Below are 26826 nucleotides of genomic sequence, written 5' to 3' on the forward strand. Positions count from 1 at the left end.
GGCTAACACCTGTAATCCCAGCACTTTGGGAGGCCGACAGGGGTGGATCCCTCGAGGCCAGAAGTTCAAGGCCAGCCTGGCCAACATGGTGAAACCGTCTCTACTGAAAATACAAAAATTAGCCAGGCATTGTGGCACGCACCTGTAGTCGAAGCTACTCAGGAGGCTGAGGCACAAGAATAGCTTGAACTGGGAGGCAGAGGTTGCAGTGAGCCGAGATTGGGCCACTGCACTTCAGCCTGGGCAACAGGGTGAGACTGTCTCAAAAACAAACAAAAAAAAGTGCAAAATAAATAATACATGAATTTGATCTGAATGTAATTGAACACAATTGTGGAAATCAAATAATCTCAGCTGAATTAAGATTTAATTGGGCTATGTTTGTCTTTTTATTTCTCAGTGGCCCTATTTATGTATTTGTTTATCTTAGAAGTTGACTCAGTTCCTTATGATATGACTTACAGGTATACAGCCAAATAATGTTCCCATTTAATAACTTTTAAAATGAAGCTCAGAGGCCTAAGGTATGAGGCAATGCCCCAAGGCATCATTCCAAGACAAGGATAAGGTGTGAGCTAGGGTGATGGTTACTATCCTTCAGCCTAATGACAGGCTATCTGTATCAGAATCACCTGGAAAAATTCTTAGACATGCAGAAACTCAAGTCTCCCTGACCCCAAGATTCATATTCAGCTGATCCAGGGAGGGTCCTAGAGATGTGTGTTTTAAAACACGTCAGATAATTCACAATTATCAAGAAATCTAGGCTTCTCTTATTTAGTTTGAAATCATACAGAAATGTAAATGCTATTTTTATTTGGCCTTCAGTTTGAAAAAAGGCTTTCTTGGAAGAAAGGATCCACACCACATCCCTAGAGAAATGATTAGATTGAAGGCATGGCTTGCAAGTCTCACACTGAGATAAAAAAAAAAAAAAAAAAAACTTAGAGCAGAAACCCAATAGGTTTTCCAATTGCCCTGATCTGTGGGAGCTAAGACCCTGAAAAATTCTAGACAGTTTTACTGGGGTATGGGTGCGGCAACTCAAACCTGTAATCCTAGCACTTTTGGGAGGCTGAGGTGGAAGGATTGCCTGAGCCCAGAAGTTTGAGGCTGGAATGAACTATGATCACGCCACTGCACTTCAGCCTGGGCAACAGAGCAAGACCCTGTCTCTAAAGAAAAAAAACAAACTCACTCTTTGTGAATTTAATGACTTACAGTAAATTTACAGAGTTCTGCAACTGGTATGTCACAATGCAAGTTATAGTCCACATGGGAAATTAGGTCAGCAGGTCACCAGGGAAGCTCAGACTTAGAACAAATAGAAATGAGTAGTCTCAAAAATAGACAGTGAGATTGCATCAAACAACAACAATGGAAACTATCGACAGAGTGAACAGACAGACTATGGAATGGGAGAATATATTTGCAAACTATGCATCTGATAAGGGGCTACTCTTAATATCCAAAATATATAAGAAACTCAAACAACTCAATAGCAAGAAAAACAGGCTGAGCACGGTGGCTCACGCCTGTAATCCCAGCACTTTGAGAGACCAAGGTGGGTGGATCACCTGAGGTCAGGAGTTCGAGACCAGCCTGGCCAACATGGTGAAACTCTGTCTCTACTAAAAATACAAAATATATGGCTGGGCGCAGTGGCTCAGGCCTGTAATCACAGCACTTTGGGAGGCTGAGGTGGGCAGATCACCTGAGGTTGGGAGTTTGAGACCAGCCTAACCAACATGGAGAAACCCTGTCTCTACTAAAAATACAAAAATTAGCCTGGTGTGGCTGGGCGCGTTGGCTCACGCCTGTAATCCCAGCACTTTGGGAGGCCAAGGCGGGCGGGTCACCTGAGGTCAGGAGTTTGAGACCAGCCTGACCAACAAGGTGAAAACCTGTCTCTACAAAAAATACAAAATTACCCAGGCGTGGTGGCAGGTGCCTGTAATCCCAGCTACTTGGGAGGCTGAGGCAAGAGAACTGCTTGAATCCAGTAGGCAGAGGTTGCAGTGAGCCAAGACTGCACCATTGCACTCTGGCCTGGGCAACAAGGGTGAAAGTCTGTCTCAAAAAAAAAAAAAAAAAAAAAAGGAAGGTGGGGGGCGGGGGGGCAAAGTACCTGAATAGACATTTCTCAAAAGACGATATACAAATGGCTAACGGGTATATGAAAAAAGTACTCTAATAATCAGGGAAATGCAAATCAAAATCACAGTAAGATATCACCTCACACCTGTTAGAATGGCTGTTACAAAAAAAGACAAAAGATAACAAGTATTGATGAGGATGTGGGGAAAAGAGAAAAGAGAACCCTTCTCGTACACTATTGGTGGGAATGTAAATTGATACTACCATTATGGACAACAGTATGGAGAATCCTCAAAAATAAATAAATAAAAAATTTTAAAGGCTAAAAACATCTTAAATTTGAATAGATATTGCCAAGTTGCTTTTCAAAAATATACCACCCAGAGTATGTTAAGGTTCCTATTCCCCTGCATCCTTACCAACACTGAGTAATACCGATCTTTATTTATTTATTTATTTTGAGACAGACTCTCACTCTGTTGCCCAGGCTGGAGGGCAATGGTGTGATCTTGGCTCACTGCAACTTCCGCTGCCCAGGTTCACCGGGTTTAAGTGATTCTCCTGCCTCAGCCTCCTGAGTAGCTGGTACTACAGGTGTGTGCCACCACACCCAGCTAATTTTTGTATTTTTAGTAGAGACAGGGTTTCACCGTGTTAGCCAGGATGGTCTCAATCTTCTGACCTTGTGATCCGCCTGCCTCGGCCTCCCAAAGTGCTGGGATTACAGGCATGAGTCACAATGCCTGGCCCGGGTAACATCAACCTTTTTAACTTTGATGATACATTAATCAAAAAAAGATATCCCATTTTAATTTGCATTTATTTAATTATAAGTGAAGCTAAACATCTTTTCATATGTTTATTGCCCAGTTGTATTTCCTCTTCAATTTCTTGCCTGTTCAAGTTTTTTTGTTAATTTCTTTACTGAGTTGATCATTTTTTTTCTTTCTGGCTTGTAAGGGCTCTTTGTACATCAGAAAAATTCTATTGTCTTCCCAATCTCCTACAATGTTAATTTCATCCTCTCGCTACTGAAAATTTACTCTCAATTTATTATAAGTTTCTACTGCAAAGCTCTTTTTCATTCTTAATTCTCCATGATCACTTCAGCATTCAGGATTACTGAACAGCTCTTTCTTAAAACTTTCTACTCACTTCCTTTTCATAATACTGATTTATTTTATTTCTCTCTGTTTCTTAATTTTTCTCCTCTATCTTTACTTTCTTTTTTTCTTTTTTTTTTTTTTTTTTTTTGAGACGGAGTCTTGCTCTGTTGCCCAGGCTGGAGTGCAGTGGCGCGATCTCGGCTCACTGCAAGCTCCGCCTCCCGGGTTCACGCCATTCTCCTGCCTCAGCCTCTCCAAGTAGCTGGGACTACAGGCGCCCGCCACCACGCCCGGCTAATTTTTTTTTGTATTTTTAGTAGAGACAGGGTTTCACCGTGGTCTCGATCTCCTGACCTCGTGATTCGCCCGCCTCGGCCTCCCAAAGTGCTGGGATTACAAGCGTGAGCCACCGCGCCCGGCCTTCTATCTTTACTTTCTATTCCTTTTCCTACTAATGTACCCAAAGTTATATCCATTGTTCTCTCTATACCAGAGTTTCTTGCTCTGTTACAGAGCCTGGAGTATAGTGGCACGATCACGGCTCACTACAACCTTGACCTCCTAGGCTAAAGCGATCCTCCTGCCTCAACCTACTAAGTAGCTGGAACTATAGGGGCATGCCACCATGCCTCAAAAAAAATTTTTTTTTTGAGACAGAGACTCACTCTGTCACCCAGGCTGGAGTGCAGTGGCGTGATCTCGGCTCACTGCAACCTCCGCCTCTAGGGTTGACGCCATTCTCCTGCCTCGGCCTCCCGAGTAGCTGGGCCTACAGGTGCCCGCCACCATGCCCAGCTAATTTTTTTGTTTTTAGTAGAGACAGGTTTTCACCGGATTAGCCAGGATGGTCTCGATCTCCTGATCTCGTGATCTGCCCGCCTCGGCCTCCCAAAGTGCTGGGATTACAGGTGTGAGCCACCACACCCGGCCAAAAAAATTCTTTTATAGAGACAGGGTCGCACTATGTTGCCCAGGCTGGTCTCAAACTCCTGGGTTCAAGTGATCAATCCACCTTGGCCTCCCAAAGTACTGGGATTACAGGCATGAACCACCGCGGCCAGGTGCCTTTTTTAAAAATTTTTTTGAGACAGAGTCTTGCTCTGTTACCCAGGCTGGAGCGCAGTGGCCCGATCTCGGCTCACTGCAAGCTCCGCCTCCTGGGTTCACGCCATTCTCCTGCCTCAGCCTCCCGAGTAGCTGGGATTACAGGCGTGTGCCACCATGCCCCATCTCTACTAAAAATACAGCTGGGGATGGTGGCACATGCCTGTAATCCCAGCTACTCAGGAGGCTGAGGTAGTAGAGTCGCCTGAACCTGGGAGGCAGAGGTTGCAATGAGCCAAGATCGTGCCACTGAACTCCAGCCTGGGTGACAGAGCGAGACTCCATCTCAAAAAAAAAAAAGACATATGTAGCTAAATGCTCATTGCTACTTTATTTATAATAATAAATGATGAATGTTATCCCAATGTCCACAGGTAGTTACTAATTAAATGCTGGCATATTTGGACAGTGGAATATTCTGCTAGTTAAAAATTAACCAGTAAAGGGTCGGGCACGGTGGTTCACGCCTGTAATCCTAGAACTTTGGTAGGCTAAGGCAGGCGGATTGCCTGAGTTCAGGAGTTTGAGACCAGCCTGGGCAACATGGTAAAACTCTCTCTCTACTAAAAATATAAAAATTAGTCGGGCATGGTGGCACATGCCTGTAGTCCCAGCTACTTGGGAGGCTGAGGCTGAGGCTGAGGCACGAGAATCGCTTGAACCGGGGAGGTGGAGGTGGCAGTTAGCCGAGACTGAGTCACCGCACTCCAGCCTGGGTGACAGAGTGAGACTCCTGTCTTTAAAAAAAAAAAAAAAGGCTGGGTGCAGTAGCTCACACCTGTAATCCCAGCACTTTGGGAGGCCGAGGTGGGCAGATCATGAGGTCAGGAGTTTAAGACCAGCCTGGCCGACATGGTGAAACCCCATCTCTACTAAAAATACAAAAATTAGCTGGACATGGTGGCGTGTGCCTGTAATCCCAGATACTTGGGAGGCTGAGGCAGGAGAATCGCTTGAACCCAGGAGGCAGAGGTTGCAGTGAGCCACGACTGCGCCACTGCACTCCAGCCTGGCGACAGAGCGAGACTCCATCTCAAAAACAAAACAAAACAAAACAAAAAGACAAAAAAAAAAGACCCAAGTAAAGTAAAAAATTAAAGTAGTGGTTAAAAAATTAAAGTAGTGCCATGTGCACTGCCGTAGAAAAAAGTGAAAAAGGTTATGTAGTATAAACTTGTTTTCACTTAAAATTGTATACACATATGTGAATATATACTTAGAAAAATAAAAATAAAAGGCCAGGCGCAGTGGCTCATATCTGTAATCCCAGCACTTTGGGAGGCCGAGGTGGGCGGATCACGAGGTCAGAAGATCGAGACCATTCTGGCTAACACGATGAAACCTCGTCTCTACTAAATATACAAAAAATTAGCCAGGCATGGTGGCACACGCCTGTAGTCCCAGCCATTCGGGAGGCTGAGGCCAGGAGAATCTCTTGAACTTGGGAGGTGGAGGTTGCAGTGAGCCAAGATCGTGCCACTGCACTCCAGCATGGGCAACAGAGCGAGACTCCATCTCAAAAGAAAAAAAAAATACACCAAAGTCTTAATTATTGCGGGAAGTAGGATTATAAGAGATTTCACTTTCTTTTTTTTTTTTTTTTTTTTTTTTTTTTTTTTTTTTTGAGACGGAGTCTCGCTCTGTCACCCAGGCTGGAGTGCAGTGGCGCAATCTCGGCTCACTGCAAGCTCCGCCTCCCAGGTTCACGCCATTCTCCTGCCTCAGCCTCTCCGAGTAGCTGGGACTACAGGCGCCCGCCACCACGCCCGGCTAATTTTTTGTATTTTTAGTAGAGACGGGGTTTCACCGTGGTCTCGATCCCCTGACCTCGTGATCCGCCCGCCTCGGCCTCCCAAAGTGCTAGGATTACAAGCGTGAGCCACCGCGCCCGGCCAGAGATTTCACTTTCTACAGAAATTGTTAATATTCATATTACTGTTGTCAGCATTATTGTCATAAAGCAATTAAAAGTGCCTAACACATAGACGCTACTATATAAATATTACATTATACTAAAATAGTTTTGGGAATATTTTTGATTTTTTTGGCAATGAGCATGTATTATTTTTATAAGTAGGAAAAAATAACGACATGAGGTGGTGAAAATGCAGGTAGTATTTGATCATTTTAAATGTAATGAAGGGTTAAAAATGAGAGCTAGAGGATGCCAAAGGGTCCTCTATGCATACTTGAAAGGACCTAGTTGAAAGGGGAAGGTTGATAATGATAAGGCCCCAGGCAGAAGAGAATGGGAATCTCTAATGATAACATGAACTGTTATTTAATGAATGTTTACCCTGGGCCAGGTGTTCCAATTGGTTTTAAGCCCACAGGAAGGAAAGGTTAATCTTTTCCTTTGAGATTAGAACCAATATTTTTTTTTTTTTTTTTTTTGGGGGGGGGTGGAGTCTTACTCTTGTCGCCCAGGCTGGAGTACAGTGGCCTGATCTCAGCTCACAGCAACCTCTGCCTCCCGGGTTCAAGTGATTCTCCTGCCTCAGCCTCCTGAGTAGCTGGGATTACAGGCGCCCATCAGCAACGCCTGGCTAATATTTGTAGTTTTAGTAGAGACGAGGTTTCTGGGAGGCCGAGGCGGGCGGATCACAAGGTCAGGAGATCGAGACCACAGTGAAACCCCGTCTCTAGTAAAAATACAAAAAAATTAGCCGGGCGTGGTGGCGGGTGCCTGTAGTCCCAGCTACTCGGAGAGGCTGAGGCAGGAGAATGGCGTGAACCCGGGAGGCAGAGCTTGCAGTGAGCCGAGATTGCGCCACTGCACTCCAGCCTGGGTGACAGAGCGAGACTCCGTCTCAAAAAAAAAAAAAAAAAAAAAAAAGAGACGAGGTTTCACCATGCCGGCCAGGCTGGTTTTGAACTCCTGACCTCAAATGATCCGCCCGCCTCAGTCTCCCAAAGTGCTAGGATTACAGGCGTGAGCCATCGCGCCCAGCCCAGAGCAGAGATTCTTAACCTCAATTTCCTGAAATTATATCCTAAATTTGTTGGGTAAGTGCATTTTTTAAAGTACAAGAGAAGGCCCATAAGTTACATCAGATTTTAAAAAGGGTGTTTGAGCCCCCCTCTTCCAAAGATAGAAGAATCAAGGAAGAAAGGGTAAAATATATACATATATATGTATATATTTTTGAGATGGATTCTCACACTCTGTTGCCCAGGCTGGAGCGTAGTGGTACAATCTTGGCCTACTGCAACCTCTGCCTCCTGGACTCAAGTGATCTTCCCACCTCAGCCTCCCAAGCAGCTTTAGAGAACAGACATGTGCTACCTCGCCCGGCTAATTTTTGTATTTTTAGTAGAGATGGAGTTTTACTACGTTGACCAGGCTGGTCTCGAACTCCTAACCTCAAGTGATCCGCCCATCTCGGCCTCCCAAAGTGCTGGGCGTGAGCCACCGCGCCCGGCCGAAAGATTGGTTTTAAAAATGAGTATTTTCAGATGATGAGAAAACGAGAGGGTTTCTGCCAGATGTCCTTTCTCCCAGTGAAACAGGATTAGAGATTCCCTTTAAGGACAGTAAAATTTGGTGATTGTGACATTTCCAAGTTCTGTTGATTGATTCATCATCTCCCCTCCATCATACACGTCTAAGGGCAGAGTGAACTTCCATCCTGAAGGCTCCGCGCTTAGTTTTCGCAGATTAATAGCTCACCAAGAATTTATCATCTTTTCTTTCCACTAACTCGAAACCAATCTAAATTCTTTCCAAACATCTTCTCAACGTAGTCTCCTTTGATGAAATTTACTGTTTCGGATTCTAGACTTGGCTCTTACCAACTTAACTTTCGGTGAATAGCTTAATACCTCTGATTCAGGTTTTTGCATTTGTCAACTACCACCGAATGATAATTTCAATGAGTTCGTTCTTATGAGGATCAAATGAAATAACATCTGTGAAAACCTCTTACAAAGTTTAAGCAAATAGTGCTAAGCAATCACCAAGAGTTAACCACTAATTTTCAGTGTTAGGTAATTTTTAAAAGCTTTCCAGAGAATTGGCGTCCTGCACACCAGTCTCGTTCCAAAATAATGCAGGCGGGGGCTGGGGTGGGGGCGCTTCTCTCGGACTCAGGCTACGTCTTTCGCTCCTTTTGTCTTTTCCGGGCATTAGAACTGTCATGGCGCCTTCAGGAAGAGGTAGGAGGCCCTCCCTGCGTCCAGCAGAACCATCTGGGGCACCTCGACCGGGCGGTGGGGTAGACAGAGAGACGAGCCCCAGCTGGGACCGAAAACATCGACCCCTCCGAGAGGTCTCCGCTGGACCGGCGCAAGGGGTGAAGAGCGGGTGGAAGCCTACCTCAGCAAACGCCAGGAGGCCGGGCCCCGCCCACCCAGAACGTCGCCCAATGGAAACCTGCCGGCGGTGCGGCACCGCCCATCTGTTGGTCGGGGCGCCGCGAGGGCGGGGCCCGCAGTTCGGTTGCGCTGAGGAGCGCAGCTGTGAGGGAGTCGCTGTGATCCGGGGCCCCGGAACCCGAGCTGGAGCTGAAGCGCAGGCTGCGGGGCGCGGAGTCGGGAGGTGAGCGCCCAGGGAAAAGAGGGCCCCGGGGGGAGAGGTTCGCGAGAGGACGGAAGGATCGGCCTCCGAGGCCCGGGACGGTGGGACCCGCCAGGCGGGTGCTGAAGGCGGCCCTTCTCACTCAGTAGCCCAGGCCCGATCGGGCCTGCCTGCTGGAGCCGAGGGGCCGCTTCGGCCCCGCAGTCGTTGCTTAGCCCTCTCTGGCCTCTCTGGCTTGGCGGCGGCGCCCCGGGATTCTGCGGGCGCGGGTCGGGAGGCCCTGGCGTTCGCTTGGAACTCCGGCTGAGAGAGGCGGGGCCCGGCGGGCGGGGGCGGGGGCGGGGGCGGCGGTTGCGGCCCGGAGGCCTGCGGAAGCTCGGCGGCCTGGCCGGGCCTGCTCGCGGGGCGGCGCGCAGACTGCGCGGGGGCGTGGCCTGCGCCCCTGACTGCGCTGTCGGGCCGGCCTTTGATGAGGTGGCCGCCGCTGGCTCCCTGGGCCCCAGCCTTGGTGCCCGCGCGGGCCGCGGCTGCCTTCCAGACGCAGGGCATGCGACCTGTTGGAGTGTGAAATTCTAGGGGCCAGGTTCCTCCCCCGAGCGGTTTTATTTCCGACTGGACTGTGCTGCGGGTCTCAGAGGCCCTCTGGTCTGCTCAGGGTGAGGACAGCTGAGAGGCCCGGGCCCGCGAGCTCTTGCAGAGGAGTTGACACGCAGAGGGGCTGCTGTCCAATAAACGAAAGTCTCGGGGAAAAACTTTGCAGGGCGATCTGCATTACTCCAAAGTGAACACACTTACTTGCATGTCTCAGGGTGGCTGGAGGCGGCGAGGAGAATCCCCTTATGGGCGTATAGGGGCGTTTCCATGTGTGATCTCTTTAAAACCTCTCAGCGGCTCCGAGGCAAAACTCCCAGTGTCGCAGAGGTTTCTTCATCAATAGGAGGAGTGCTGGAGGATCTTGGGCACTGCCCTCATTTTGCCTGCGAAGGAAAAATTAGGAAGGGACAAAAAGTCACAAAAATTAGGAAGGGGGGGATAAGCAAATTCCAAGGGCATCTATCTCTGATGAAGGGTTGTGTCTCCTGTGGTGCCCTACTGTGGATTAGTTGTTTGTGTCCTCGGTCCAGAAGTTTCTTTGGAGCCCATTGGCTACCGCTTTCCTGTATTAGAATTCTACTGTTATTTCCTACTGTAGTCTGGCTGGGAATTTTATTTAGTTGTTCAGATTCTAGATGCATTCAGTGAATGCAGCTGCTCAAGGAAGTAACTGATAGTGTCTTACCATTTTCTTAGCTACTTTTCAGAAGAAGGAACATGATCTCTAACAGAAGTTTTCTGGTAGATTACTAAAACAGGCAGATAGTAGCTTTCCTGGCTGGCTGGGTTAAATCCCTTTCCAGCGATCCTCCCACTTCAGCCTCCTAAGTAGCTGGGATTACAGGCATGAGCCAGCGCGCCTGGCAAATCTCTCTAGAATAAGTCAGGATCTAGAAAATAACATAGGGAAAGAATATCTTGCCAGATTTCCTCTGTACTGCCTATTGCTCTTTGGTATTTACTAGACTGTCTTCTAATAAAAATCTCCTGAGTTGAGTTAAACGTAGTGTAGATTGGGGGCAGAGATGGGCACAAATGGGCATTAGAGAGTTCTAAAAATAAATGTGGGTTTTTCAAAAGATTGGTGTGTTGACTGGAGACTTCTGAACTTAGAGGAGCACATTTACTTTCCAGGATATCACTTTCTTTTTCTTTTCTTTTTTTTTTTTTTGAGTCATAGTCTCACTCTGTCACCCAGGCTGGAGTGCAGTGGCGCCATCTGGGCTCACTGCAACCTCTGCCTCCTGAGTTGAAGTGATTCTCGTGCTTCAGCCTCTTCAATAAACTGGGATTACAGACGTGCACCACCACACCCTGCTAATTTTTGTATATTTTTTAATTTTTTTTTTGCCCAGGCTGGTTTCAAACTCGAGCTCAAGCAATCTGCCTGCCACCATCTCCCAAAGTGCTGGGATTACAGGCATGGGCCAGCTTGCCTGGCCCAGGGTCTCTCTTTCATACTGTAGAGAACTCTCTTGAGCCGAGCACACACAGGTTCCAACTCCTTCACAGTCTTTGTTCTTAGAGATATGAAATAACATTAAGTGGTTGTCTTGAGACTTTTTGTACAAGTTAATGGCATTTAGCTCTTGAGAATTCTTTTTCTTGAAGTACCCATGACCCTGAAAAAAATGTTATGCTGTATAATACTTTTTCCTATAAAAGTTGTACCTTGAGTTATTTGTACTTGTAAGAAATAGCCTAGGCTAGGTGTGGTGCCTCACACCTGTAATCCCAGCACTTTGGGAGGCTGAGGTGGGTGGATCATGAGGTCAGGAGATTGAAACCATCCTGGCTAACACAGTGAAACCCCATCTCTACTAAAAATACAAAAAATTAGCTGGGTGTGGTGGCATGTGCCTGTAGTCCCAGCTACTCGGGAGGCTGAGGCAGGAGAATCACTTGAACCTGGGAGGCGGAGGTTGCAGTGAGCCGAGATTGCGCCACTGCGCTCCAGCCTGGGTGACAGAGTGAGACTCCATCCCCTCTGCCAAAAAAGAAATAACCTATATCAGATTTAGTCCCCCAGAGAATGGAAACTTCAGAGCCTTTGAGCAATGTGAATGAAATGAAAGCTGGAAGCTTAAAGTCTTAGCTCTGACTTGAATTTGTGGCTGCTTGAATGTGGGCATTTATTTTGTTTGTTATTGTATCTCAAGGGCTTAGCCCAGTGCATGGCCCACAATAAATGCTTAATAAAACATCTGTTAAATGAGTGAATGAAAAAAAATGTTGTTAACCAATACCCATTTGTCACACTCACATCACGGGAAAGGTGAGGTCATCAGGGATGAAGTCACTAACAACTGCCAGTCATCTGCCCCAAGGGTAGCCTCACCATGGACTAGTGGGCTTGTTCTGTGTAGAGAAGGGATGGATAGTGAATGCCAAGATTAGTTCTAGCTGGATAAATTAGCCAAGTGTTTCAGCTGGATAAGTTGGCTGAGGGTGCTACAGGTCTAGCTTTAAGGCTGTCTCAGTGAAACATTTTGGAGTCTGGAGTCATCTGTTCTGAATAGCGCCCACATAGTTTATATTTTTTTATTTTTTGAGACGGAGTCTCACTCTGTTGCCCAAGCTGGAGTGCAGTGGCACGATCTCAGCTTACTGCAACCTCTGCTTCCCGGGTTCAAGTGATTCTCCTGCCTCAGCCTCCCGAGTAGCCGGGACTACAGGTGCGTGCCACCACACCCAGCTAATTTTTTTATTTTTTGTAGAGACAGGGTTTTGCCATGTTGGTCAGGCTGGTCTAGAACTCCTGACCTCAGGTAATCCACCTACCTCGGCCTCCCAAATTGTTGGGATTAAAGGCGTGAGCCACTGTGCCCAGCCACACATAGCTTAATTCTTGAGCACAGTACAAATAGGGTGTACTTGGGGATTCAAAGGGAAGCCTATTGGATGAGTATTTGCCAAGAAGGAATGGAGCACCTGATTTTGTTGTTGATTTGAACCTTACTCTAAGTGGGGTTAGACTGCCATAAATCTTGTGTTTGTCATTCCTGGGTGGGTCATCTTCAACTAAGATAGCTCCCCTTCTCTAGACTAGAGTGAGGAGAATAGTTAATGTTTCAGTATTTAGGACTGATTCTGATTTTGGATTTAAAGGAAACAAAGGTGGTGTGTGTTTTCTATTTTTAATTTTTAAAAGTTTTGTGTAGAGACTGGGGTCTTGTTATGTTGTCCAGGCTGGTCTCAAATGCCTGGCCTGTTTTATTTTCTTTTGAATTTGCAGATGAAGTATTAGGATTATTAAATCTTTTTTTGTTCTTGTTGTTGAGACAGGGTCTCCCTCTGTTGCCTAGCCAATGGCATGATCATAGCTCACTGCAGCCTCAAACTCCTGGGCAATCAAGTGATTCTCTCATCATCAGCCTCTCGGGTAGCTGGGACTATAGCTGTGTACCACCTTGCCCTGCTAATTTTTAAATTTTTTTTGTAAAGATGGGGTCTCACTTTGTTGCCCAGGCTGGTCTCAAACACCTGGCCTCAAATGAACCTCTTGCCTCGGCTTCTCAAAGTGCTGGGATTACAAGGGTGAGCCACTGTGCTCAGCTGGATTGCTAAATTTTTTTTTGAGATGGGGTCTTGCTCTGTCACCCAGGCTGGAGTGCAGTGGCGCGATCTCAGCTCACTGCAACCTCCACCTCCCTGGTTCAAAAAAATTCTCCTGCCTCAGTCTCCTGAGTAGCTAGGACTACAGGCACGCGTCACCACACCCAGCTAATTTTGTATTTTTAGTAGAGATGGGGTTTCACCATGTTGATCAGGCTGGTCTTGAACTCCTGACCTCAGGTGATCTGCCCACCTCAGCCTCCCAAAGTGCTGGGATTACGGGCATGAGCCACCGCGTCCAGCCTGGATTACCAAATCTTTACAGATGTATCCTGACTTTCTCTGCCTTCTCCCTCCATATTTGCCCCAACCAATGCAGGCCTGAGTGTTCCTTCCAGCATGTCGGAGGGGGAGTCCCAGACAGTACTTAGCAGTGGCTCAGAACCAAAGGTAGAATCCTCATCTTCAGCTCCTGGCCTGACATCAGTGTCACCTCCTGTGACCTCCACAACCTCAGCTGCTTCCCCAGAGGAAGAAGAAGAAAGTGAAGATGAGTCTGAGATTTTGGAAGAGTCGCCCTGTGGGCGCTGGCAGAAGAGGCGAGAAGAGGTAGGGTTATGGTACAGTCACTCTTGGGCGAGTGAATTCTGGAAAGGTGAGAACTGGAAAAGCAAAGTCTTAAAAGAGGCCTACCAAACTTCAATAGGTTGGGGGCTAGGAGGAGATGATCATATGGAGTGTTAAAATGGAGGATTTGTGAGATAAGTTTAATTGTGTTTCATATGAATTTCTTCTCAGGTGAATCAACGGAATGTACCAGGTATTGACAGTGCATACCTGGCCATGGATACAGAGGAAGGTGTAGAGGTTGTGTGGAATGAGGTACAGTTCTCTGAGCGCAAGAACTACAAGCTGCAGGAGGTAGGTGATGCTGAAAAGGTGAAGCCTGGGGAATGTTGGAACACTGATGTTAGAAAGGAATTGGTGTTGGGAAGCTGCCCATGAGGAGAGTATGGTGGGGTTAGATCGTTTCTGGGGAGGGATAGGGAATGGCTTCTCAGGATCATTACAGTGATTTGTGAACTCTGTTATTCCACTGTCTCCCTTGCTTTCAGGAAAAGGTTCGTGCTGTGTTTGATAATCTGATTCAATTGGAGCATCTTAACATTGTTAAGTTTCACAAATATTGGGCTGACATTAAAGAGAACAAGGCCAGGGTAAGAATTTTTTCCCCATATTTCCTGAACTTACTGCAAAGAGACTAGCTACATTTATTATTGTTCCCTTTTACACTCAGAGATTAAAACAAGGTAGTTTTGAAACAGAGCTGGAATCAGCTGTAATGGCGATAAGAGTAGGGCTTCAGTTGTCACCTATGCCTTTTGTGTGGCTATAGATTGGGCAGAAAATGAGTGAACTTTTGCTTCCTTCTTCCCATAACTTTTATTGCTTAATAGTTTTCACTGGCCGGGCGCGGTGGCTCACGCTTGTAATCCCAGCACTTTGGGAGGCCAAGGCAGGCGGATCACCAGGTCAGGAGATCGAGACCACGGTGAAACCCCGTCTCTACTAAAAATACAAAAAAAAATTAGTCGGGCGTGGTGGTGGGCGCCTGTAGTCCCAGCTACTCGGAGAGGCTGAGGCAGGAGAATGGCGTGAACCTGGGAGGCGGAGCTTGCAGTGAGCCGAGATCGCGCCACTGCACTCCAGCCTGGGTGACAGAGCGAGACTCCGTCTCAAAAAAAAAAAAAAAAAAAATGGTTTTCATTGCCCTATTTAGTCTAGGTAAGTAAAGCTAAGAACAAAAGGAGAGAAATTTTAACAAACTTTCAAATTTAAAATATGTTACAAGGGAAGGGATCATTTCTACTATACGGCCTTTTAGTAAGTGCTTTGCCTCCCCAGGTCATTTTTATCACAGAATACATGTCATCTGGGAGTCTGAAGCAATTTCTGAAGAAGACCAAAAAGAACCACAAGACCATGAATGAAAAGGTATAGAAGGAGAGCAGACAAAGTTTTAGGCTGGTTTTTGGGGGTGGTTGTAAAAATGACTATGTTAATAATGAAGCTGATCAGGAAGGGATGGAAGGAGCTAGTGGGAGAGAGTTAAGAGAGGGAATTACTGCTGACCCTTGGATCAAACTTTGTTCCAGGCATGGAAGCGTTGGTGCACACAAATCCTCTCTGCCCTAAGGTAAGTAGTACCTGGTTAGTTTCTTACCCATATTTCCTGATGTAGTTACTCCAAACAGATTTCAGGGCACTACTCTTCTGTTCTATTCTGCCTCTCCCCACTTTCTTCGAATCATATACTGTCAAGATTAGGCCCCCTACGGGTCTTTTAAAGGGTGCATCCTAATGCCCTAACCACGACACTTACCTCCTACCTCTTTCTCCTAGTGCTTATCCAGCTATTTAAATCATCAGGCATAATGGAGATTCAGAGTGTGGGGATTATCTTTATGGTGACCAGCAGGAGACCTGGCCCTTGCTCCTCTTAACCCTTGGGTTCCCCCTGCCCTTAATTTCCCAGTGGCCCCTCTAACAGCCCAGTGCCCCCACAGCTACCTGCACTCCTGTGACCCCCCTATCATCCATGGGAACCTGACCTGTGACACCATCTTCATCCAGCACAACGGACTCATCAAGATTGGCTCTGGTGAGGGGAGGGAGAGGTTCTGGGCAGGGGAGCCTCGGGAATTTGGGAACCATGGGGGTAAGATGAAAGGAATGGGGGATAACAGAGCAAAATTCTGAGGTGTGGGCTGGTGAGAAGAGAAAGGACCTTGCTAGGGGTAATTCATAGGAGAGGCCAGTTAATTAGTGGAGAGGGGGTAGGATATATAATCTTACACCTTTTTGAAGGGAAAATTGGGGTTAATACAGAGATACTGATAGGAGGCTGGGAAAGGGCAAGAGATGGGTTTGAGATTTGATTTGAATCCTGGGGCCAGACCCTGCCAGAGGAGGTTCCAGGCTGTGCCTGCTGTGAGTGCTTTCATTTGCTATGTATTTGTGTGCAGTGTACAACATTTCTGTGTGCTGTGTCTGTGTGGTATTTGTGTGTCCATTTGTCTGGGGCTTGGCTGCTCCATCGCTCACAACTTTTCTCTGTTTTCCTCCCTCCCGCTTACGGGCTGCTCTGTTCCCAACAGTCTTTCATAGGATTTTTGCTAATGGTGAGAGCTCCCTCTGCCCCACTTGGGGCTCTGTTTGTGCTCCCTCTGCTCCCTTGGCGGCTGCCCAGTGCATGCAGTCGTGGGAGCAAACCCTCTTCCCCTATCTTCCCTGCCTAATTATGCCTGCTTAGCTTCTGCCCTGCCAGCCCTCCGCCTGCTTGCCCCTCCATAACCTGCTTGTTTCATGTGGATTCTGCCTGGCTGGCCACTTACCTCCTGGATTCATGTTCTCCCTCATCATCAGGCTAGTTCCCAGATCATACTGTGCTCCCAGATTCTCTGTGACTTGTAGTCATTGTTTATGATCTGAGTGAGTCCAAATTGGGCCTGGTCCTGGTTCCTCGTTCAGCCCTGTGGCAGGCAGTGTTGAGGAATAAGGGGGTAGAACAGGAGTCTAAAACGTTTTGGTGGATTAAAAGTGGAACAGATTCAAGGGTATTAGCTCAATTCTGAGCTGTTTTTGAGTTTCACTCAGCAAAGGTGGGTAAGAAGGAGGCTACCTTCTGAGCTGTATGTTAATACTTCTTATCCTTATTTATCCAAGTTCCTGAGGTCTCCAATTGCCCCAGATTAGGAAGGGTTGCCTGTTTTTTTATGTTATTTGCAAGGTGGATGAAAAAACTAAAACCAAATATTTTCATGTGAGCAGGGATTAGATGTACCTGGGATTTAGGGAAGGTGAACGCGATACAAGTGAAAATTTTTCCTTAAACTTCATTGCTTCTAGACCAGCCCGAAGCCCCTGTGTATCTGTTAATTTAGTCTGGTGCTTTTGTTGCTCCTGAGTTAGGGACATTAGATGAGAAGCAGTAGGCCTAAGAAAGGGGAGGTAGGTGGCATCCATGTGTGGTCTGTAGTTCAGGACAGGAAAGGGAATATGTTTATGACTGTTGAGGGTCATCAGAAAGGAGACTTCAGGAGAGAATTTGGCTTTTGGGGCCTCTCTCTGGAGTGAGACTATTCTTCGTTGATGGTGGTCAGATTGTGGGTGTCTCCCCTACTCCCAGTGGCTCCTGACACTATCAACAATCATGTGAAGACTTGTCGAGAAGAGCAGAAGAATCTACACTTCTTTGCACCAGAGTATGGAGGTGAGCCTTCCTGCTTTCTCTGCCCTGTCCTCATCCCCCTGCTTTTGCACCTTATAACTTGAGGTACAGAGGCAATATAACTGAAACTTCTAGGCCTTCTCTACCTGCATACAAAATATTTTTCTTTTCTTTTTTTTTTTTTCTAAGGCATTCCTGCCAACCCTAGCCCCCAATCCTCTGATTAACCAAAGCCTTCTCTGTTTTCCCTAGAAGTCACTAATGTGACAACAGCAGTGGACATCTACTCCTTCGGCATGTGTGCACTGGAGGTGAGGAGACTGGAGGGGAGGGGGGAAAGGGGTCAAATGAGAAGATGGAATTGGCAATGGAGGGAGGACAAGTAAGGCGCTGGCTTGGAGGGAGTGATTGTGGGAGCACTGAAGTTCTTAGGTGTCTACTTTTTTTTTTTAATTCTTCCTCACTGAAGATGGCAGTGCTGGAGATTCAGGGCAATGGAGAGTCTTCATATGTGCCACAGGAAGCCATCAGCAGTGCCATCCAGCTTCTAGAAGACCCATTACAGAGGGTAAGGATTTTCAGGATCACTCCCTCCTCAACTGACCTTCAAATGTCTTCTGGTTTTTCTTCCTTTGTACCCACTGGGCATATGCTCCTAAGAGCTAGGGAACATAACAGAAAGGACACGAAAAATCTGTAAACATTTTCTTGGGAGGTGCCTACCATGTTTTTGCATAGAAACGTACAGGTAAGGGGGTTAAGATGGATGATACTGGGGTTAAAAGTTGTGTGTTGGAGGCTGGGTGCAGTGGCTCACGCCTGTAATCCCAGCACTTTGGGAGGCCGAGGTGGGCGGATCACAAGGTCAGGGGATCGAGACCATCCTGGCTAACATGGTGAAACCCCATCTCTACTATAATACAAAAAAATTAGCCAGGCGTGGTGACGGGCGCCTGTAGTCGCAGCTACTCGGGAGGCTGAGGCAGGAGAATGGCGTGAACCCGGGAGGCAGAGCTTGCGATGAGCTGAGATCACGCCATTGCACTCCAGCCTGGGCGACAGAGCGAGACTCCCTCAGAAAAAAAAAAAAGTTGTGTGTTGGCTGGGCGCAGTGGCTCACACCTGTAATCCCAGCACTTTGAGAGGCTGAGGCGGGTGGATCACTTGAGGTCAGGGGTTTGAGACCAGCCTGGCCAACATGGTGAAACCCTGTCTCTACTAAAAATAGAAAAATTAGCTGGGCATGGTGGTGTGGGCCTGTAGTCCCACCTACTCGGGAGGCTGAGGCAAGAGAAACACTTGAACCCGGGAAGCGGAGGTTACAGTGAGCTGAGATTGGGCCACTGCACTCCAGCCTGGGCAAGAGGGCGAGACTGTCTCAAAAAAAAAAAAAAAAAAAAGAAAAGAAAAAAATGTGTGTTAATTTATGTGTCTACATGGAGGTAAATTAATTTGATGGTTACTTCAGGCAATTGCTGTATACTCTCAGACAGCCATTTTTATATTTTTAAGCACATCAGTCAATTTAAATTAAACCAGTTGTTTGGGATTTTATATTTATACAGTTTTAGTTAGGGACGGTGTCCTGAAATAATGAGCTAAGATGTAAAAGACATAAGGTTATGAATCAGTTGATAGACTATAGTAAGTAGAGTCTGGACAGGAAGGTCCAAACAAGAACAGTTTGTAACTCATTAGATAAGTATAGTAGGGAACAGAAGAGAAAAGAAGACTAGTGGGAAGTCAGGAGGATAGTGTGGAGTAAGTTTCTACTTCAACATTGAGGTGGAGTATTCAAGTGAAAGATTAGGTGTGTGACCTTGTTAGCCTTCAAGGTTAAAAGCAGGAAAGCAGGTTAATTGTCATGGGACGCGCAGGAGGTAGAAAAGGAGGCGGTGGTGGAACACGGTGGCTCATACTTTTAATCCCAGCACTTTTGGAGGCTGAGGTGGGAGGATCACTTGAGCTCAGGAGTTCGAGACTAGCCTGGGCAACGTGACAAAACCCTATCTCTATGAAAAATAAAAAATAAAAATTATCTGGGTATGGTGGCACATGCCTGTGGTCCCAGCTACTCTGGAAGCTGAAGTGGGAGGATTGCTTGAGCCCAGGAGGTTGAGGCAGCAGTGAGCTGTGATCGTGCCACTCCAGCCTGGGTGGCACAGCAAGACCCTGTCTCAGGAAAAAGAAAGAAAATAAGGCAGAATGGTTAGAGGAATCCTGGGAAATTCGGTGAATTCAGTGATTGTGGGCAAAGGAAATTGTGATACTAGGCTTGTGAAATAAAAAAGATGGTGAATATTGATCACATTGGGTAAGTTTGGGAAGAGAGAAGCTAAATTTGGCAAGATTTAGAAAAGAAGATAGGCAGTGAGTTGGCTAATAAAGCAGAGAGGTAGAAACTAAGGAAAAAGAAAGTGTGGGGCTGGGCGCGGTGTCTCACACTTGTAATACCAGCACTTTGGGAGGCTGAGGCGGGTGGATCACGAGGTCAGGAGATTGAGACCATCCTGGCTAACACGGTGAAACCGTCTCTACTGAAAATACAAAAAATTAGCCAGGCATGGTGGTGGGCGCCTGTAGTCCCAGCTACTCGGAGAGGCTGAGGCAGGAGAATGGCGTGAACCCGGGAGGCGGAGGTTGCAGTGAGCCGAGATTGCGCCACTGCACTCCAGCCTGGGCGACAGAGCGAGACTCCATCTCAAAAAAAAAAAAAAGGTGTGAACATTAAAAAAGAAAGCTTGTAGTTGGAAAGCAGAAAAATAATTAAAACCAGAAAGGCAGTGGATGGTATCTTTCATATAATATCTTACAGTTTTTGAAGCCCTTTCAGGTGCATTTGTCAATATATTGTTTTCTCAGTAAGTGCTGAGCCCCTGCTATGTACAAAGCCTTGTGCTAAGTAGAATGAGAGCTATAAAGATGAACACATTGGGGGGCTTGCCAGATGCCTGCTCTAGTTCCTTGTTTTCTTTTCTAGGAGTTCATTCAAAAGTGCCTGCAGTCTGAGCCTGCTCGCAGACCAACAGCCAGAGAACTTCTGTTCCACCCAGCATTGTTTGAAGTGCCCTCGCTCAAACTCCTTGCTGCCCACTGCATTGTGGGACACCAACGTGAGTCCTCTTGGCCCTATGGGGAATAATCTTCCAATCTGGAGCCCTGTAACTATCACTGGCATGCTTGCTTTCCTCTTCTATTTCCAAAGGGATTCTTTTTTTTTTTTTGAGACAGAATCTTACTCTGTCTCCCAGGCTGGAGTGCAATGGCTTGATCTCAGCTCATTGCAACCTCCAGCTCCCAGGCTCAAGCTATTCTTCTGCCTTAGCCTCCCGAATAGTTGGGATTACAGGCATGTGCCACCATGCCTGGGTAATTTTTGTACTTTTAGTAGAGATGGGGTTTCGCCATGTTGGCCAGGCTGGTCTTGAACTCTTGGCGTCAAGTGATCTGTCTGCCTCGGCTTCCCAAAGTGCTGGGATTACAGGCATGAGCCACTGTGCCAGGCTTCCAAAGGGATTCTTTACCCCTTTGCCTGCATGCCTTCTATGACATTTAATCTGACTATCCCTTCATAACATCCCACTCCATCATGCCCTCCAGACATGATCCCAGAGAACGCTCTGGAGGAGATCACCAAAAACATGGATACCAGTGCCGTACTGGCTGAAATCCCTGCAGGACCAGGAAGAGAACCAGTTCAGACTTTGTGAGTTAACTGAGAGGGTCTGAAAGGGGCAGATTGGTCACTACCACTCTTGAGGCTCTATAAACTGTCCATTCTCTGGGAATGCTTGAATTTGTTATTTTGCTTGTTTCCTTCCCTCCATCTCCTTTCTCTTTTCTCGTCCAGGTACTCTCAGTCACCAGCTCTGGAATTAGATAAATTCCTTGAAGATGTCAGGTGAGAGCAGAGTGAGAAGGCAGGCTTTCTTGAGGAAGCAGGCAGGGTTGGGTATCCTAAGGTGTTCACAGAGCCCATGTGACCTGTCTTCATCTCCCTCCAGGAATGGGATCTATCCTCTGACAGCCTTTGGGCTGCCTCGGCCCCAGCAGCCACAGCAGGAGGAGGTGACTTCACCTGTTGTGCCCCCCTCTGTCAAGACTCCAACACCTGAACCAGCTGAGGTGGAGACTCGCAAGGTGGGGGCTGTGTGGGTGTGGATTGTCTCCATGGTTGTGGTGGAAGGGAGAGAGGACATCTCAAATAAGGCTCTATCCTTTAGAGAAAATGCTCCCTAGCAGCCATGTCCTATGGGCTCGAAAGACGTCTAGGTTTTGGGTTTTTTACGGACAGGTCTCTAGAGTGACTCTCTCTTCCCTCCCTAGGTGGTGCTGATGCAGTGCAACATTGAGTCGGTGGAGGAGGGAGTCAAACACCACGTAAGGCTCAGGGCTAGCTAGGGTTGCGCAGGGCTAGTGGCCAGAGGGTAGGGAAGAAAAGTCTCATTTTCTGACTGTCCTATTCTCCAGCTGACGCTTCTGCTGAAGTTGGAGGACAAACTGAACCGGCACCTGAGCTGTGACCTGATGCCAAGTGAGTCTCTCGTTTCCCTCAGAGGATGGAGAGTCTATGAGCCTTATCTTTTAGGGACATATTCAGGGGTGGGGGAGGTGACAAGGCAGTAACACATTGACTCACACAGAATGACTATCTTAGACCCTAAAGCAGTGGGTGGATCTGACAATTTAGCCCTAGTGGGGCTGTCTGAAGGGCCCCAGGTCCCTCAGTCCCATACTGTACTCACCCCCTCCTGTTTCTTTGTCAGATGAGAATATCCCCGAGTTGGCGGCTGAGCTGGTACAGCTGGGCTTCATTAGTGAGGTGAGGTTTCTGCCTTCATCTGCCCTGGCTGCCCCCATGCCTTCTCTTCTCTCAGCCCCCATCTCACTGAGCTCTTCTCCCCCAGGCTGACCAGAGCCGGTTGACTTCTCTGCTAGAAGAGACCTTGAACAAGTTCAATTTTGCCAGGAACAATACCCTCAACTCAGCCGCTGTCACCGTCTCCTCTTAGAGCTCACTCGGGCCAGGCCCTGATCTGCGCTGTGGCTGTCCCTGGACGTGCTGCAGCCCTCCTGTCCCTTCCCCCCAGTCAGTATTACCCTGTGAAGCCCCTTCCCTCCTTTATTATTCAGGAGGGCTGAGGGGGCTCCCTGGTTCTGAGCATCATCCTCTCCCTCCCCTCTCTTCCTCCCCTCTGCACTTTGTTTACTTGTTTTGCACAGACGTGGGCCTGGGCCTTCTAGTTGGGGGCTAGTCGCTGATCTGCCGGCTCCCGCCCAGCCTGTGTGGAAAGGAGGCCCACGGGCACTAGGGGAGCCGAATTCTACAATCCCGCTGGGGCGGCCGGGGCGGGAGAGAAAGGTGGTGCTGCAGTGGTGGCCCTGGGGGGCCATTCGATTCGCCTCAGTTGCTGCTGTAATAAAAGTCTACTTTTTGCTAAAAGCGTCGTGTGTTCGCGCCCTTCCCGCCAGGGGGAGCGGGCCCGGGGCGGAGGCGGGGCCCAGGTGGGAGGGGGGACACGGGACGGAGGCGGGGCCCAGGTTGGGGCGGGGCCGGGCCCAGGTAGAGCGGCCCTGCGGCTGGCGGGGCGGACGGGATGAGGCGCTGCAGTCTCTGCGCTTTCGGTAACTTCCGGGCCCTGGCGTCTAGTCTCCTTCCCCTGGGGCCACCCTTGGCCCGTCCTACTGCCCGCGGTTAACCCACCGCGAGCCGCCTCTCCCCTCCCCGCCTGACTCAACCCTGCCCTCTCCCGTGCTTTGCAGACGCCGCCCGGGGGCCGCGGCGGCTGATGCGTGTGGGCCTCGCGCTGATCCTGGTGGGCCACGTGAACCTGCTGCTGGGGGCCGTGCTGCACGGCACTGTCCTGCGGCACGTGGCCAATCCCCGCGGCGCTGTCACGCCGGAGTACACCGTGGCCAATGTCATCTCCGTCGGTTCGGGGCTGCTGGTGAGCGCGGCAGGCGACCCGGGGCGGGGGCCGGGCGCCCGGAGAGCCCAGCAGGCCAAAGGCTTTGTGTCTTCCACAGAGCATTTCCGTGGGACTTGTGGCCCTCCTGGCGTCCAGGAACCTTCTTCGCTCTCCACTGGTGAGAAGGGACTTCCTGGAGCTTTTAACGAGTAGGCTTGAGTCAGGGAAATGGGGGCTGACTGAGCTTGGTCTTTCAATAGATTGGAGGAGCCTCAAATAGAGAAACTGCGTGTCTAGTGACTGAGAGAGTCAGCCAGGCCCAGGCTGCTCACCCTGATCTCCTGTCCCTGCCAGCACTGGGCCCTGCTGGCACTAGCTCTGGTGAACCTGCTCTTGTCCGCTGCCTGCTCCCTGGGCCTCCTGCTTGCTGTGTCACTCACTGTGGCCAACGGTGGCCGCCGCCTTATTGCTGACTGCCACCCAGGACTGCTGGATCCTCTGGTACCACTGGATGAGGGGCCGGGACATACTGACTGCCCCTTTGACCCCACAAGAATCTATGTGAGCACATTCTCTTCCTTCTTGTGGTCTACAAAGCCTTGGTCCTGCCCTTTTAATTTCCCCTATTTGCTGCACTTGCCCTACTCCCTCCTACTCCCCATCCTTCTTGCTTTTCAGGATACAGCCTTGGCTCTCTGGATCCCTTCTTTGCTCATGTCTGCAGGGGAGGCTGCTCTATCTGGTTACTGCTGTGTGGCTGCATTCACTCTACGTGGAGTTGGGCCCTGCAGGAAGGACGGACTTCAGGGGCAGGTAAGGAAGGTGAACAGGAAGGGTTCATTCCACAGAGACTGGCTGTGTTGAAAAGATGCTGACCGGCCGGGTGCAGAGGCTCACACCTGTAATCCCAGCACTTTGGGAGGCTGAGGCAGGCGGATCACTTGAGGTCAGGAGTTTGAGACCAGCCTGGCCAACATGGTGAAACCTTGCCTCTACTAAAAATACAAAAAATTAGGTGGGGTGGCGGGTGCCTGTAATCCCAGCTACTTGGAAGGCTGAAGCAGGAGAATCGCTTGAACCCGGAAGGCGGAGGTTGCAGTGAGCCGAGATCGCCACTGCACTCCAGCCTGGGCGACAGAGCGAGGCTCCGCCACAAAAAACAAAACAAAAAAAAGATGCTGACCTATCATTCAGGGCGAGGGTGTCTAACTCCACCTTCTTCTGCAGCTAGAGGAAATGACAGAGCTTGAATCTCCTCAATGTAAAAGGCAGGAAAATGAGCAGCTACTGGATCAAAATCAAGAAATCCGGGCATCACAGAGAAGTTGGGTTTAGGACAGGTAATGGGCCTTGAAGGTAGTGGCCCGGGTAAGAGTGGGGGCAGGGAAGTGCTCTTAGAACTGGGTCTAGGTCTTGCCATACTGCTTTCCCCTCTGACCTGGGTTGGTTCTCCCCTCTGTCCAGCAGGTGCTGTTCCGAGACTCAGTCCTAAAGGGTTTTTTTCCCACTAAGCAAGGGGCCTTGACCTCAGGATGAGATAACAAATTGTAATAAAGTAACTTCTCTTTTCTTCTACGTGATTATGATTCCTTTTGGGGAAAAGGCACTGTGTGGTGTTGGGAGTGACTTTGACCAAAGAATACAGTGGTCTCAATTATTGACAAAACTTTAATGAGGGAGAGGCCCTAACTCTTCCTCAGCTCTACCGACTACTGAAAGGAAAAGCTGGTGCTGGGGAGCCCTCCACACCACTGACTGATGAATTTCAGCACGTCCTGGCACACTGGGCTGTGGGAGGTCTGTGAGCAAATGGAAGAACATGATAGGAATTTGTTAGTACTGGAAATAGAAAATCAGCTCCATTGCAGGCTTCAGGGTCTGCATCTGCCTTCCTGTAATCCCACCCATCTTTCTAGTGTGTATGTGGGTTTTTTTGTTTGTTTGTTTGTTTTGAGACAAAGTCTTGCTTTGTTGCCCAGGCTGGAGTGCAGTGGCACAATCTCAGCTCACTGCAACCTCCGCCTCTCGGGTTTAAGCGATTCTCCTGCCTCAGCCTCCTGAGTAGCTGAGATTACAGGTGCACGCCACCACGCCCGGCTAATTTTTGTATTTTTAGTAGAGACGAGGTTTTAACCATGTCGGCCAGGCTGGTCTCAAACTCCTGACCTCAGGTGATCTGCCCGCCTTGGCCTCCCAAAGTGCTGGGATTACAGGTGTGAGCCACTGCACCCAGACTTGTTTTTCTTCTTTTTTTAGTGCTGCCCTCTGCCTTCATTCTTCAAGTCCCCCTCTCTAACCTTGATGGCCGTAAGGAATTTATTCCAGTTGTCCTTGTTAGCAGCCTTCCCTGGCCGCTTAAATTCAATTTTGTTCCTCAGAATGGGGTATCCTGTGGAGGAAGAAAAAATGATGAACTGGGGTTTGAGAGAGATTGAGGGAAAAATGAGGAGCGGCCTGGGGAGTAGAAAGCACGGTCCTGTCTTTTGTACCCTTTACTGAATCGTAGTAAAATTAAGTGTATTGATCCTGCTGCTTTCCACCCACCACAGGATCTGGGGTGCTGTAGGCTTCTATACCTGTAATAAGGCAGGGCAGGGCTCGAACCCCAGTGCTTGCTGCCACTAGGGAGGCCTCGTAGGCGCCACGCTCATCCCGAGGCAGAACCTGCTCCAGCCGCTGGTCCATGGAGACTGTAAGCACCCAGTCTCGAACCTCTTCTCTCTCAGCCTCCTGGAAAGGACAAGAGGGAATGGTAGCTTCACACAGGGCAGGGCAGGGCAGGGCAAGTTAGGGTGGATGGGTGAGGAGGGCGTTTGCTAAGCCCTCATCCTGTATACCAGCTTTTAGCCACAAATCCTCCTTGGATTGGGGGATGCAGTCACAGCCTTTTCTTTCTACTTTGCTTCTACTTTCACTGAAAGAACAGTGAGGGCTGAGGTCCTTCCAAAGATGGCAGCACAAAGATGTTCTCCCTCCTCAAGGCACTCACACTGGTGAGGCCTTCCCGTTTTCCAACCCTGGGCCCTTACCGGTACATGCTGCTTGGCTGGGAGTGGCACCTCAAAGGGAATGTCTGTATCCTGAAAATCAGAGTGGTCAAGGCCATCTAGAGTCCCTTCCTCGATTGCCTGCAGTAGAGTGGGCAACCATGAGCTAGGCACAGCTTGCGACCGGCAAAAACCGCCACCCTCGGGGCACAGCTTCCCTACTCACATTGGTCAGGTCCAAAAAGTGATTGAGGAAGATAAGTGCCATGTTCTCCCAGCCAACTGCCTGCAGAGAAGAGTTGCAAATGGGAGTGAACAAGCTGGGTTTGAATGCTACTTCTCTGGGATCCAGATGCAAATGGGAGTGAGCAAGCTGGGCTTGAATGCTATTTCTCTGGGATCCAGGGAGAAAAATCCAGGAAGACATAGGAGGACTACATCCTCTGTAACATCAGCCCTACACTCAGCTTTCCTCTACCAGAGCAGAAGGGATATTCTATTTTCCAACCTTTGACTCCTCCCATCTGCCCCACCCTTCCTTGTCCCAGCTCACCTTGGCAGCAATGCCTGCTTCATAGAAGGCTTTGTCTACAGGTAGTAGCTGGGTGTGACGCAAGAGTGAAACAGAAAGCCTGGCAGCCACGGTTTCCTGGGATTAAAGTCAAAGCATTATGAATATGGCACTAAAATGACTGAGCTACCAGACCAATGATCCTGTAAGGCAGCC

General features: G+C 48.6%; 3 protein-coding genes across 11 annotated transcripts in view; 2 read left to right on the top strand and 1 right to left on the bottom strand.

Annotated features, from left to right (window-relative positions):
- Window positions 1-8706: 8706 nt before the first annotated feature.
- Window positions 8707-22646, top strand: NRBP1 (nuclear receptor binding protein 1). Of its 2 annotated transcripts, XM_030800798.1 has the most exons (19): window positions 8707-8844; window positions 13352-13581; window positions 13771-13893; window positions 14088-14189; window positions 14878-14967; window positions 15129-15169; window positions 15540-15634; window positions 16131-16154; window positions 17162-17245; window positions 17456-17514; window positions 17673-17771; window positions 20184-20316; window positions 20804-20909; window positions 21054-21104; window positions 21208-21343; window positions 21530-21583; window positions 21674-21737; window positions 21970-22025; window positions 22111-22646. In XM_030800798.1, the coding sequence occupies exons 2-19, from the start codon at window positions 13372-13374 to the stop codon at window positions 22213-22215; spliced, it is 1632 nt and encodes a 543-aa protein (XP_030656658.1). In that variant the 5' UTR covers window positions 8707-8844; window positions 13352-13371; the 3' UTR covers window positions 22216-22646. The 2 variants fall into 2 exon arrangements, with proteins under 2 accessions (XP_030656658.1, XP_030656659.1); XM_030800799.1 differs by lacking the exon at window positions 16131-16154.
- Window positions 22647-22748: 102 nt separating this feature from the next.
- On the top strand, window positions 22749-24687 carry KRTCAP3 (keratinocyte associated protein 3). Of its 6 annotated transcripts, none has more exons than XM_030800804.1 (6): window positions 22749-23151; window positions 23231-23290; window positions 23467-23673; window positions 23791-23925; window positions 24340-24452; window positions 24577-24687. In XM_030800804.1, the coding sequence occupies exons 1-5, from the start codon at window positions 22993-22995 to the stop codon at window positions 24445-24447; spliced, it is 669 nt and encodes a 222-aa protein (XP_030656664.1). In that variant the 5' UTR covers window positions 22749-22992; the 3' UTR covers window positions 24448-24452; window positions 24577-24687. The 6 variants fall into 6 exon arrangements, with proteins under 6 accessions (XP_030656664.1, XP_030656665.1, XP_030656661.1 ...); XM_030800805.1 differs by having other exon boundaries at window positions 24580-24687; XM_030800801.1 differs by having other exon boundaries at window positions 23467-23925.
- A 75-nt stretch (window positions 24688-24762) lies between these two features.
- Window positions 24763-26826, bottom strand: part of IFT172 (intraflagellar transport 172) — a 43958-nt gene continuing 41894 nt past the window's right edge. For 2 of the 3 annotated variants that reach the window (XR_004027109.1, XM_030800793.1), the window contains exons 43-48: window positions 26653-26748; window positions 26326-26385; window positions 26142-26240; window positions 25689-25842; window positions 25410-25501; window positions 24763-24911 (exon numbers count right to left, since the gene is read on the bottom strand). Coding sequence is in view for 2 of the 3 variants with exons in the window: in XM_030800793.1 (XP_030656653.1) it covers window positions 24822-24911; window positions 25410-25501; window positions 25689-25842; window positions 26142-26240; window positions 26326-26385; window positions 26653-26748 (591 nt within the window). In the remaining variant the exon portion in view is untranslated. The remainder of the gene's footprint in view (window positions 24912-25409; window positions 25502-25688; window positions 25843-26141; window positions 26241-26325; window positions 26386-26652; window positions 26749-26826) is intronic. The other variant, XM_030800794.1, reaches the window with a different exon arrangement.

This window comes from Nomascus leucogenys, chromosome 19, assembly GCF_006542625.1.
Source record: "Nomascus leucogenys isolate Asia chromosome 19, Asia_NLE_v1, whole genome shotgun sequence".
In the NCBI taxonomy this organism is placed as follows: Eukaryota; Metazoa; Chordata; class Mammalia; order Primates; family Hylobatidae; genus Nomascus; species Nomascus leucogenys.

What these genes read in the sequence shown, in the direction of transcription:
- KRTCAP3 (XM_030800800.1), top strand. Translation starts at nt 22,993, where the DNA reads ATGCGTGTGGGCCTCGCGCTGATCCTGGTGGGCCACGTGAACCTGCTG. An exon ending in CCGTCGGTTCGGGGCTGCTG is followed by an intron (nt 23,152 to 23,230) that starts GTGAGCGCGGCA and finishes TGTCTTCCACAG; the next exon opens with AGCATTTCCGTGGGACTTGT. An exon ending in ACCTTCTTCGCTCTCCACTG is followed by an intron (nt 23,291 to 23,466) that starts GTGAGAAGGGAC and finishes TGTCCCTGCCAG; the next exon opens with CACTGGGCCCTGCTGGCACT.
- NRBP1 (XM_030800798.1), top strand. Translation starts at nt 13,372, where the DNA reads ATGTCGGAGGGGGAGTCCCAGACAGTACTTAGCAGTGGCTCAGAACCA. An exon ending in GGCAGAAGAGGCGAGAAGAG is followed by an intron (nt 13,582 to 13,770) that starts GTAGGGTTATGG and finishes ATTTCTTCTCAG; the next exon opens with GTGAATCAACGGAATGTACC. An exon ending in AGCTGGGCTTCATTAGTGAG is followed by an intron (nt 22,026 to 22,110) that starts GTGAGGTTTCTG and finishes CTTCTCCCCCAG; the next exon opens with GCTGACCAGAGCCGGTTGAC.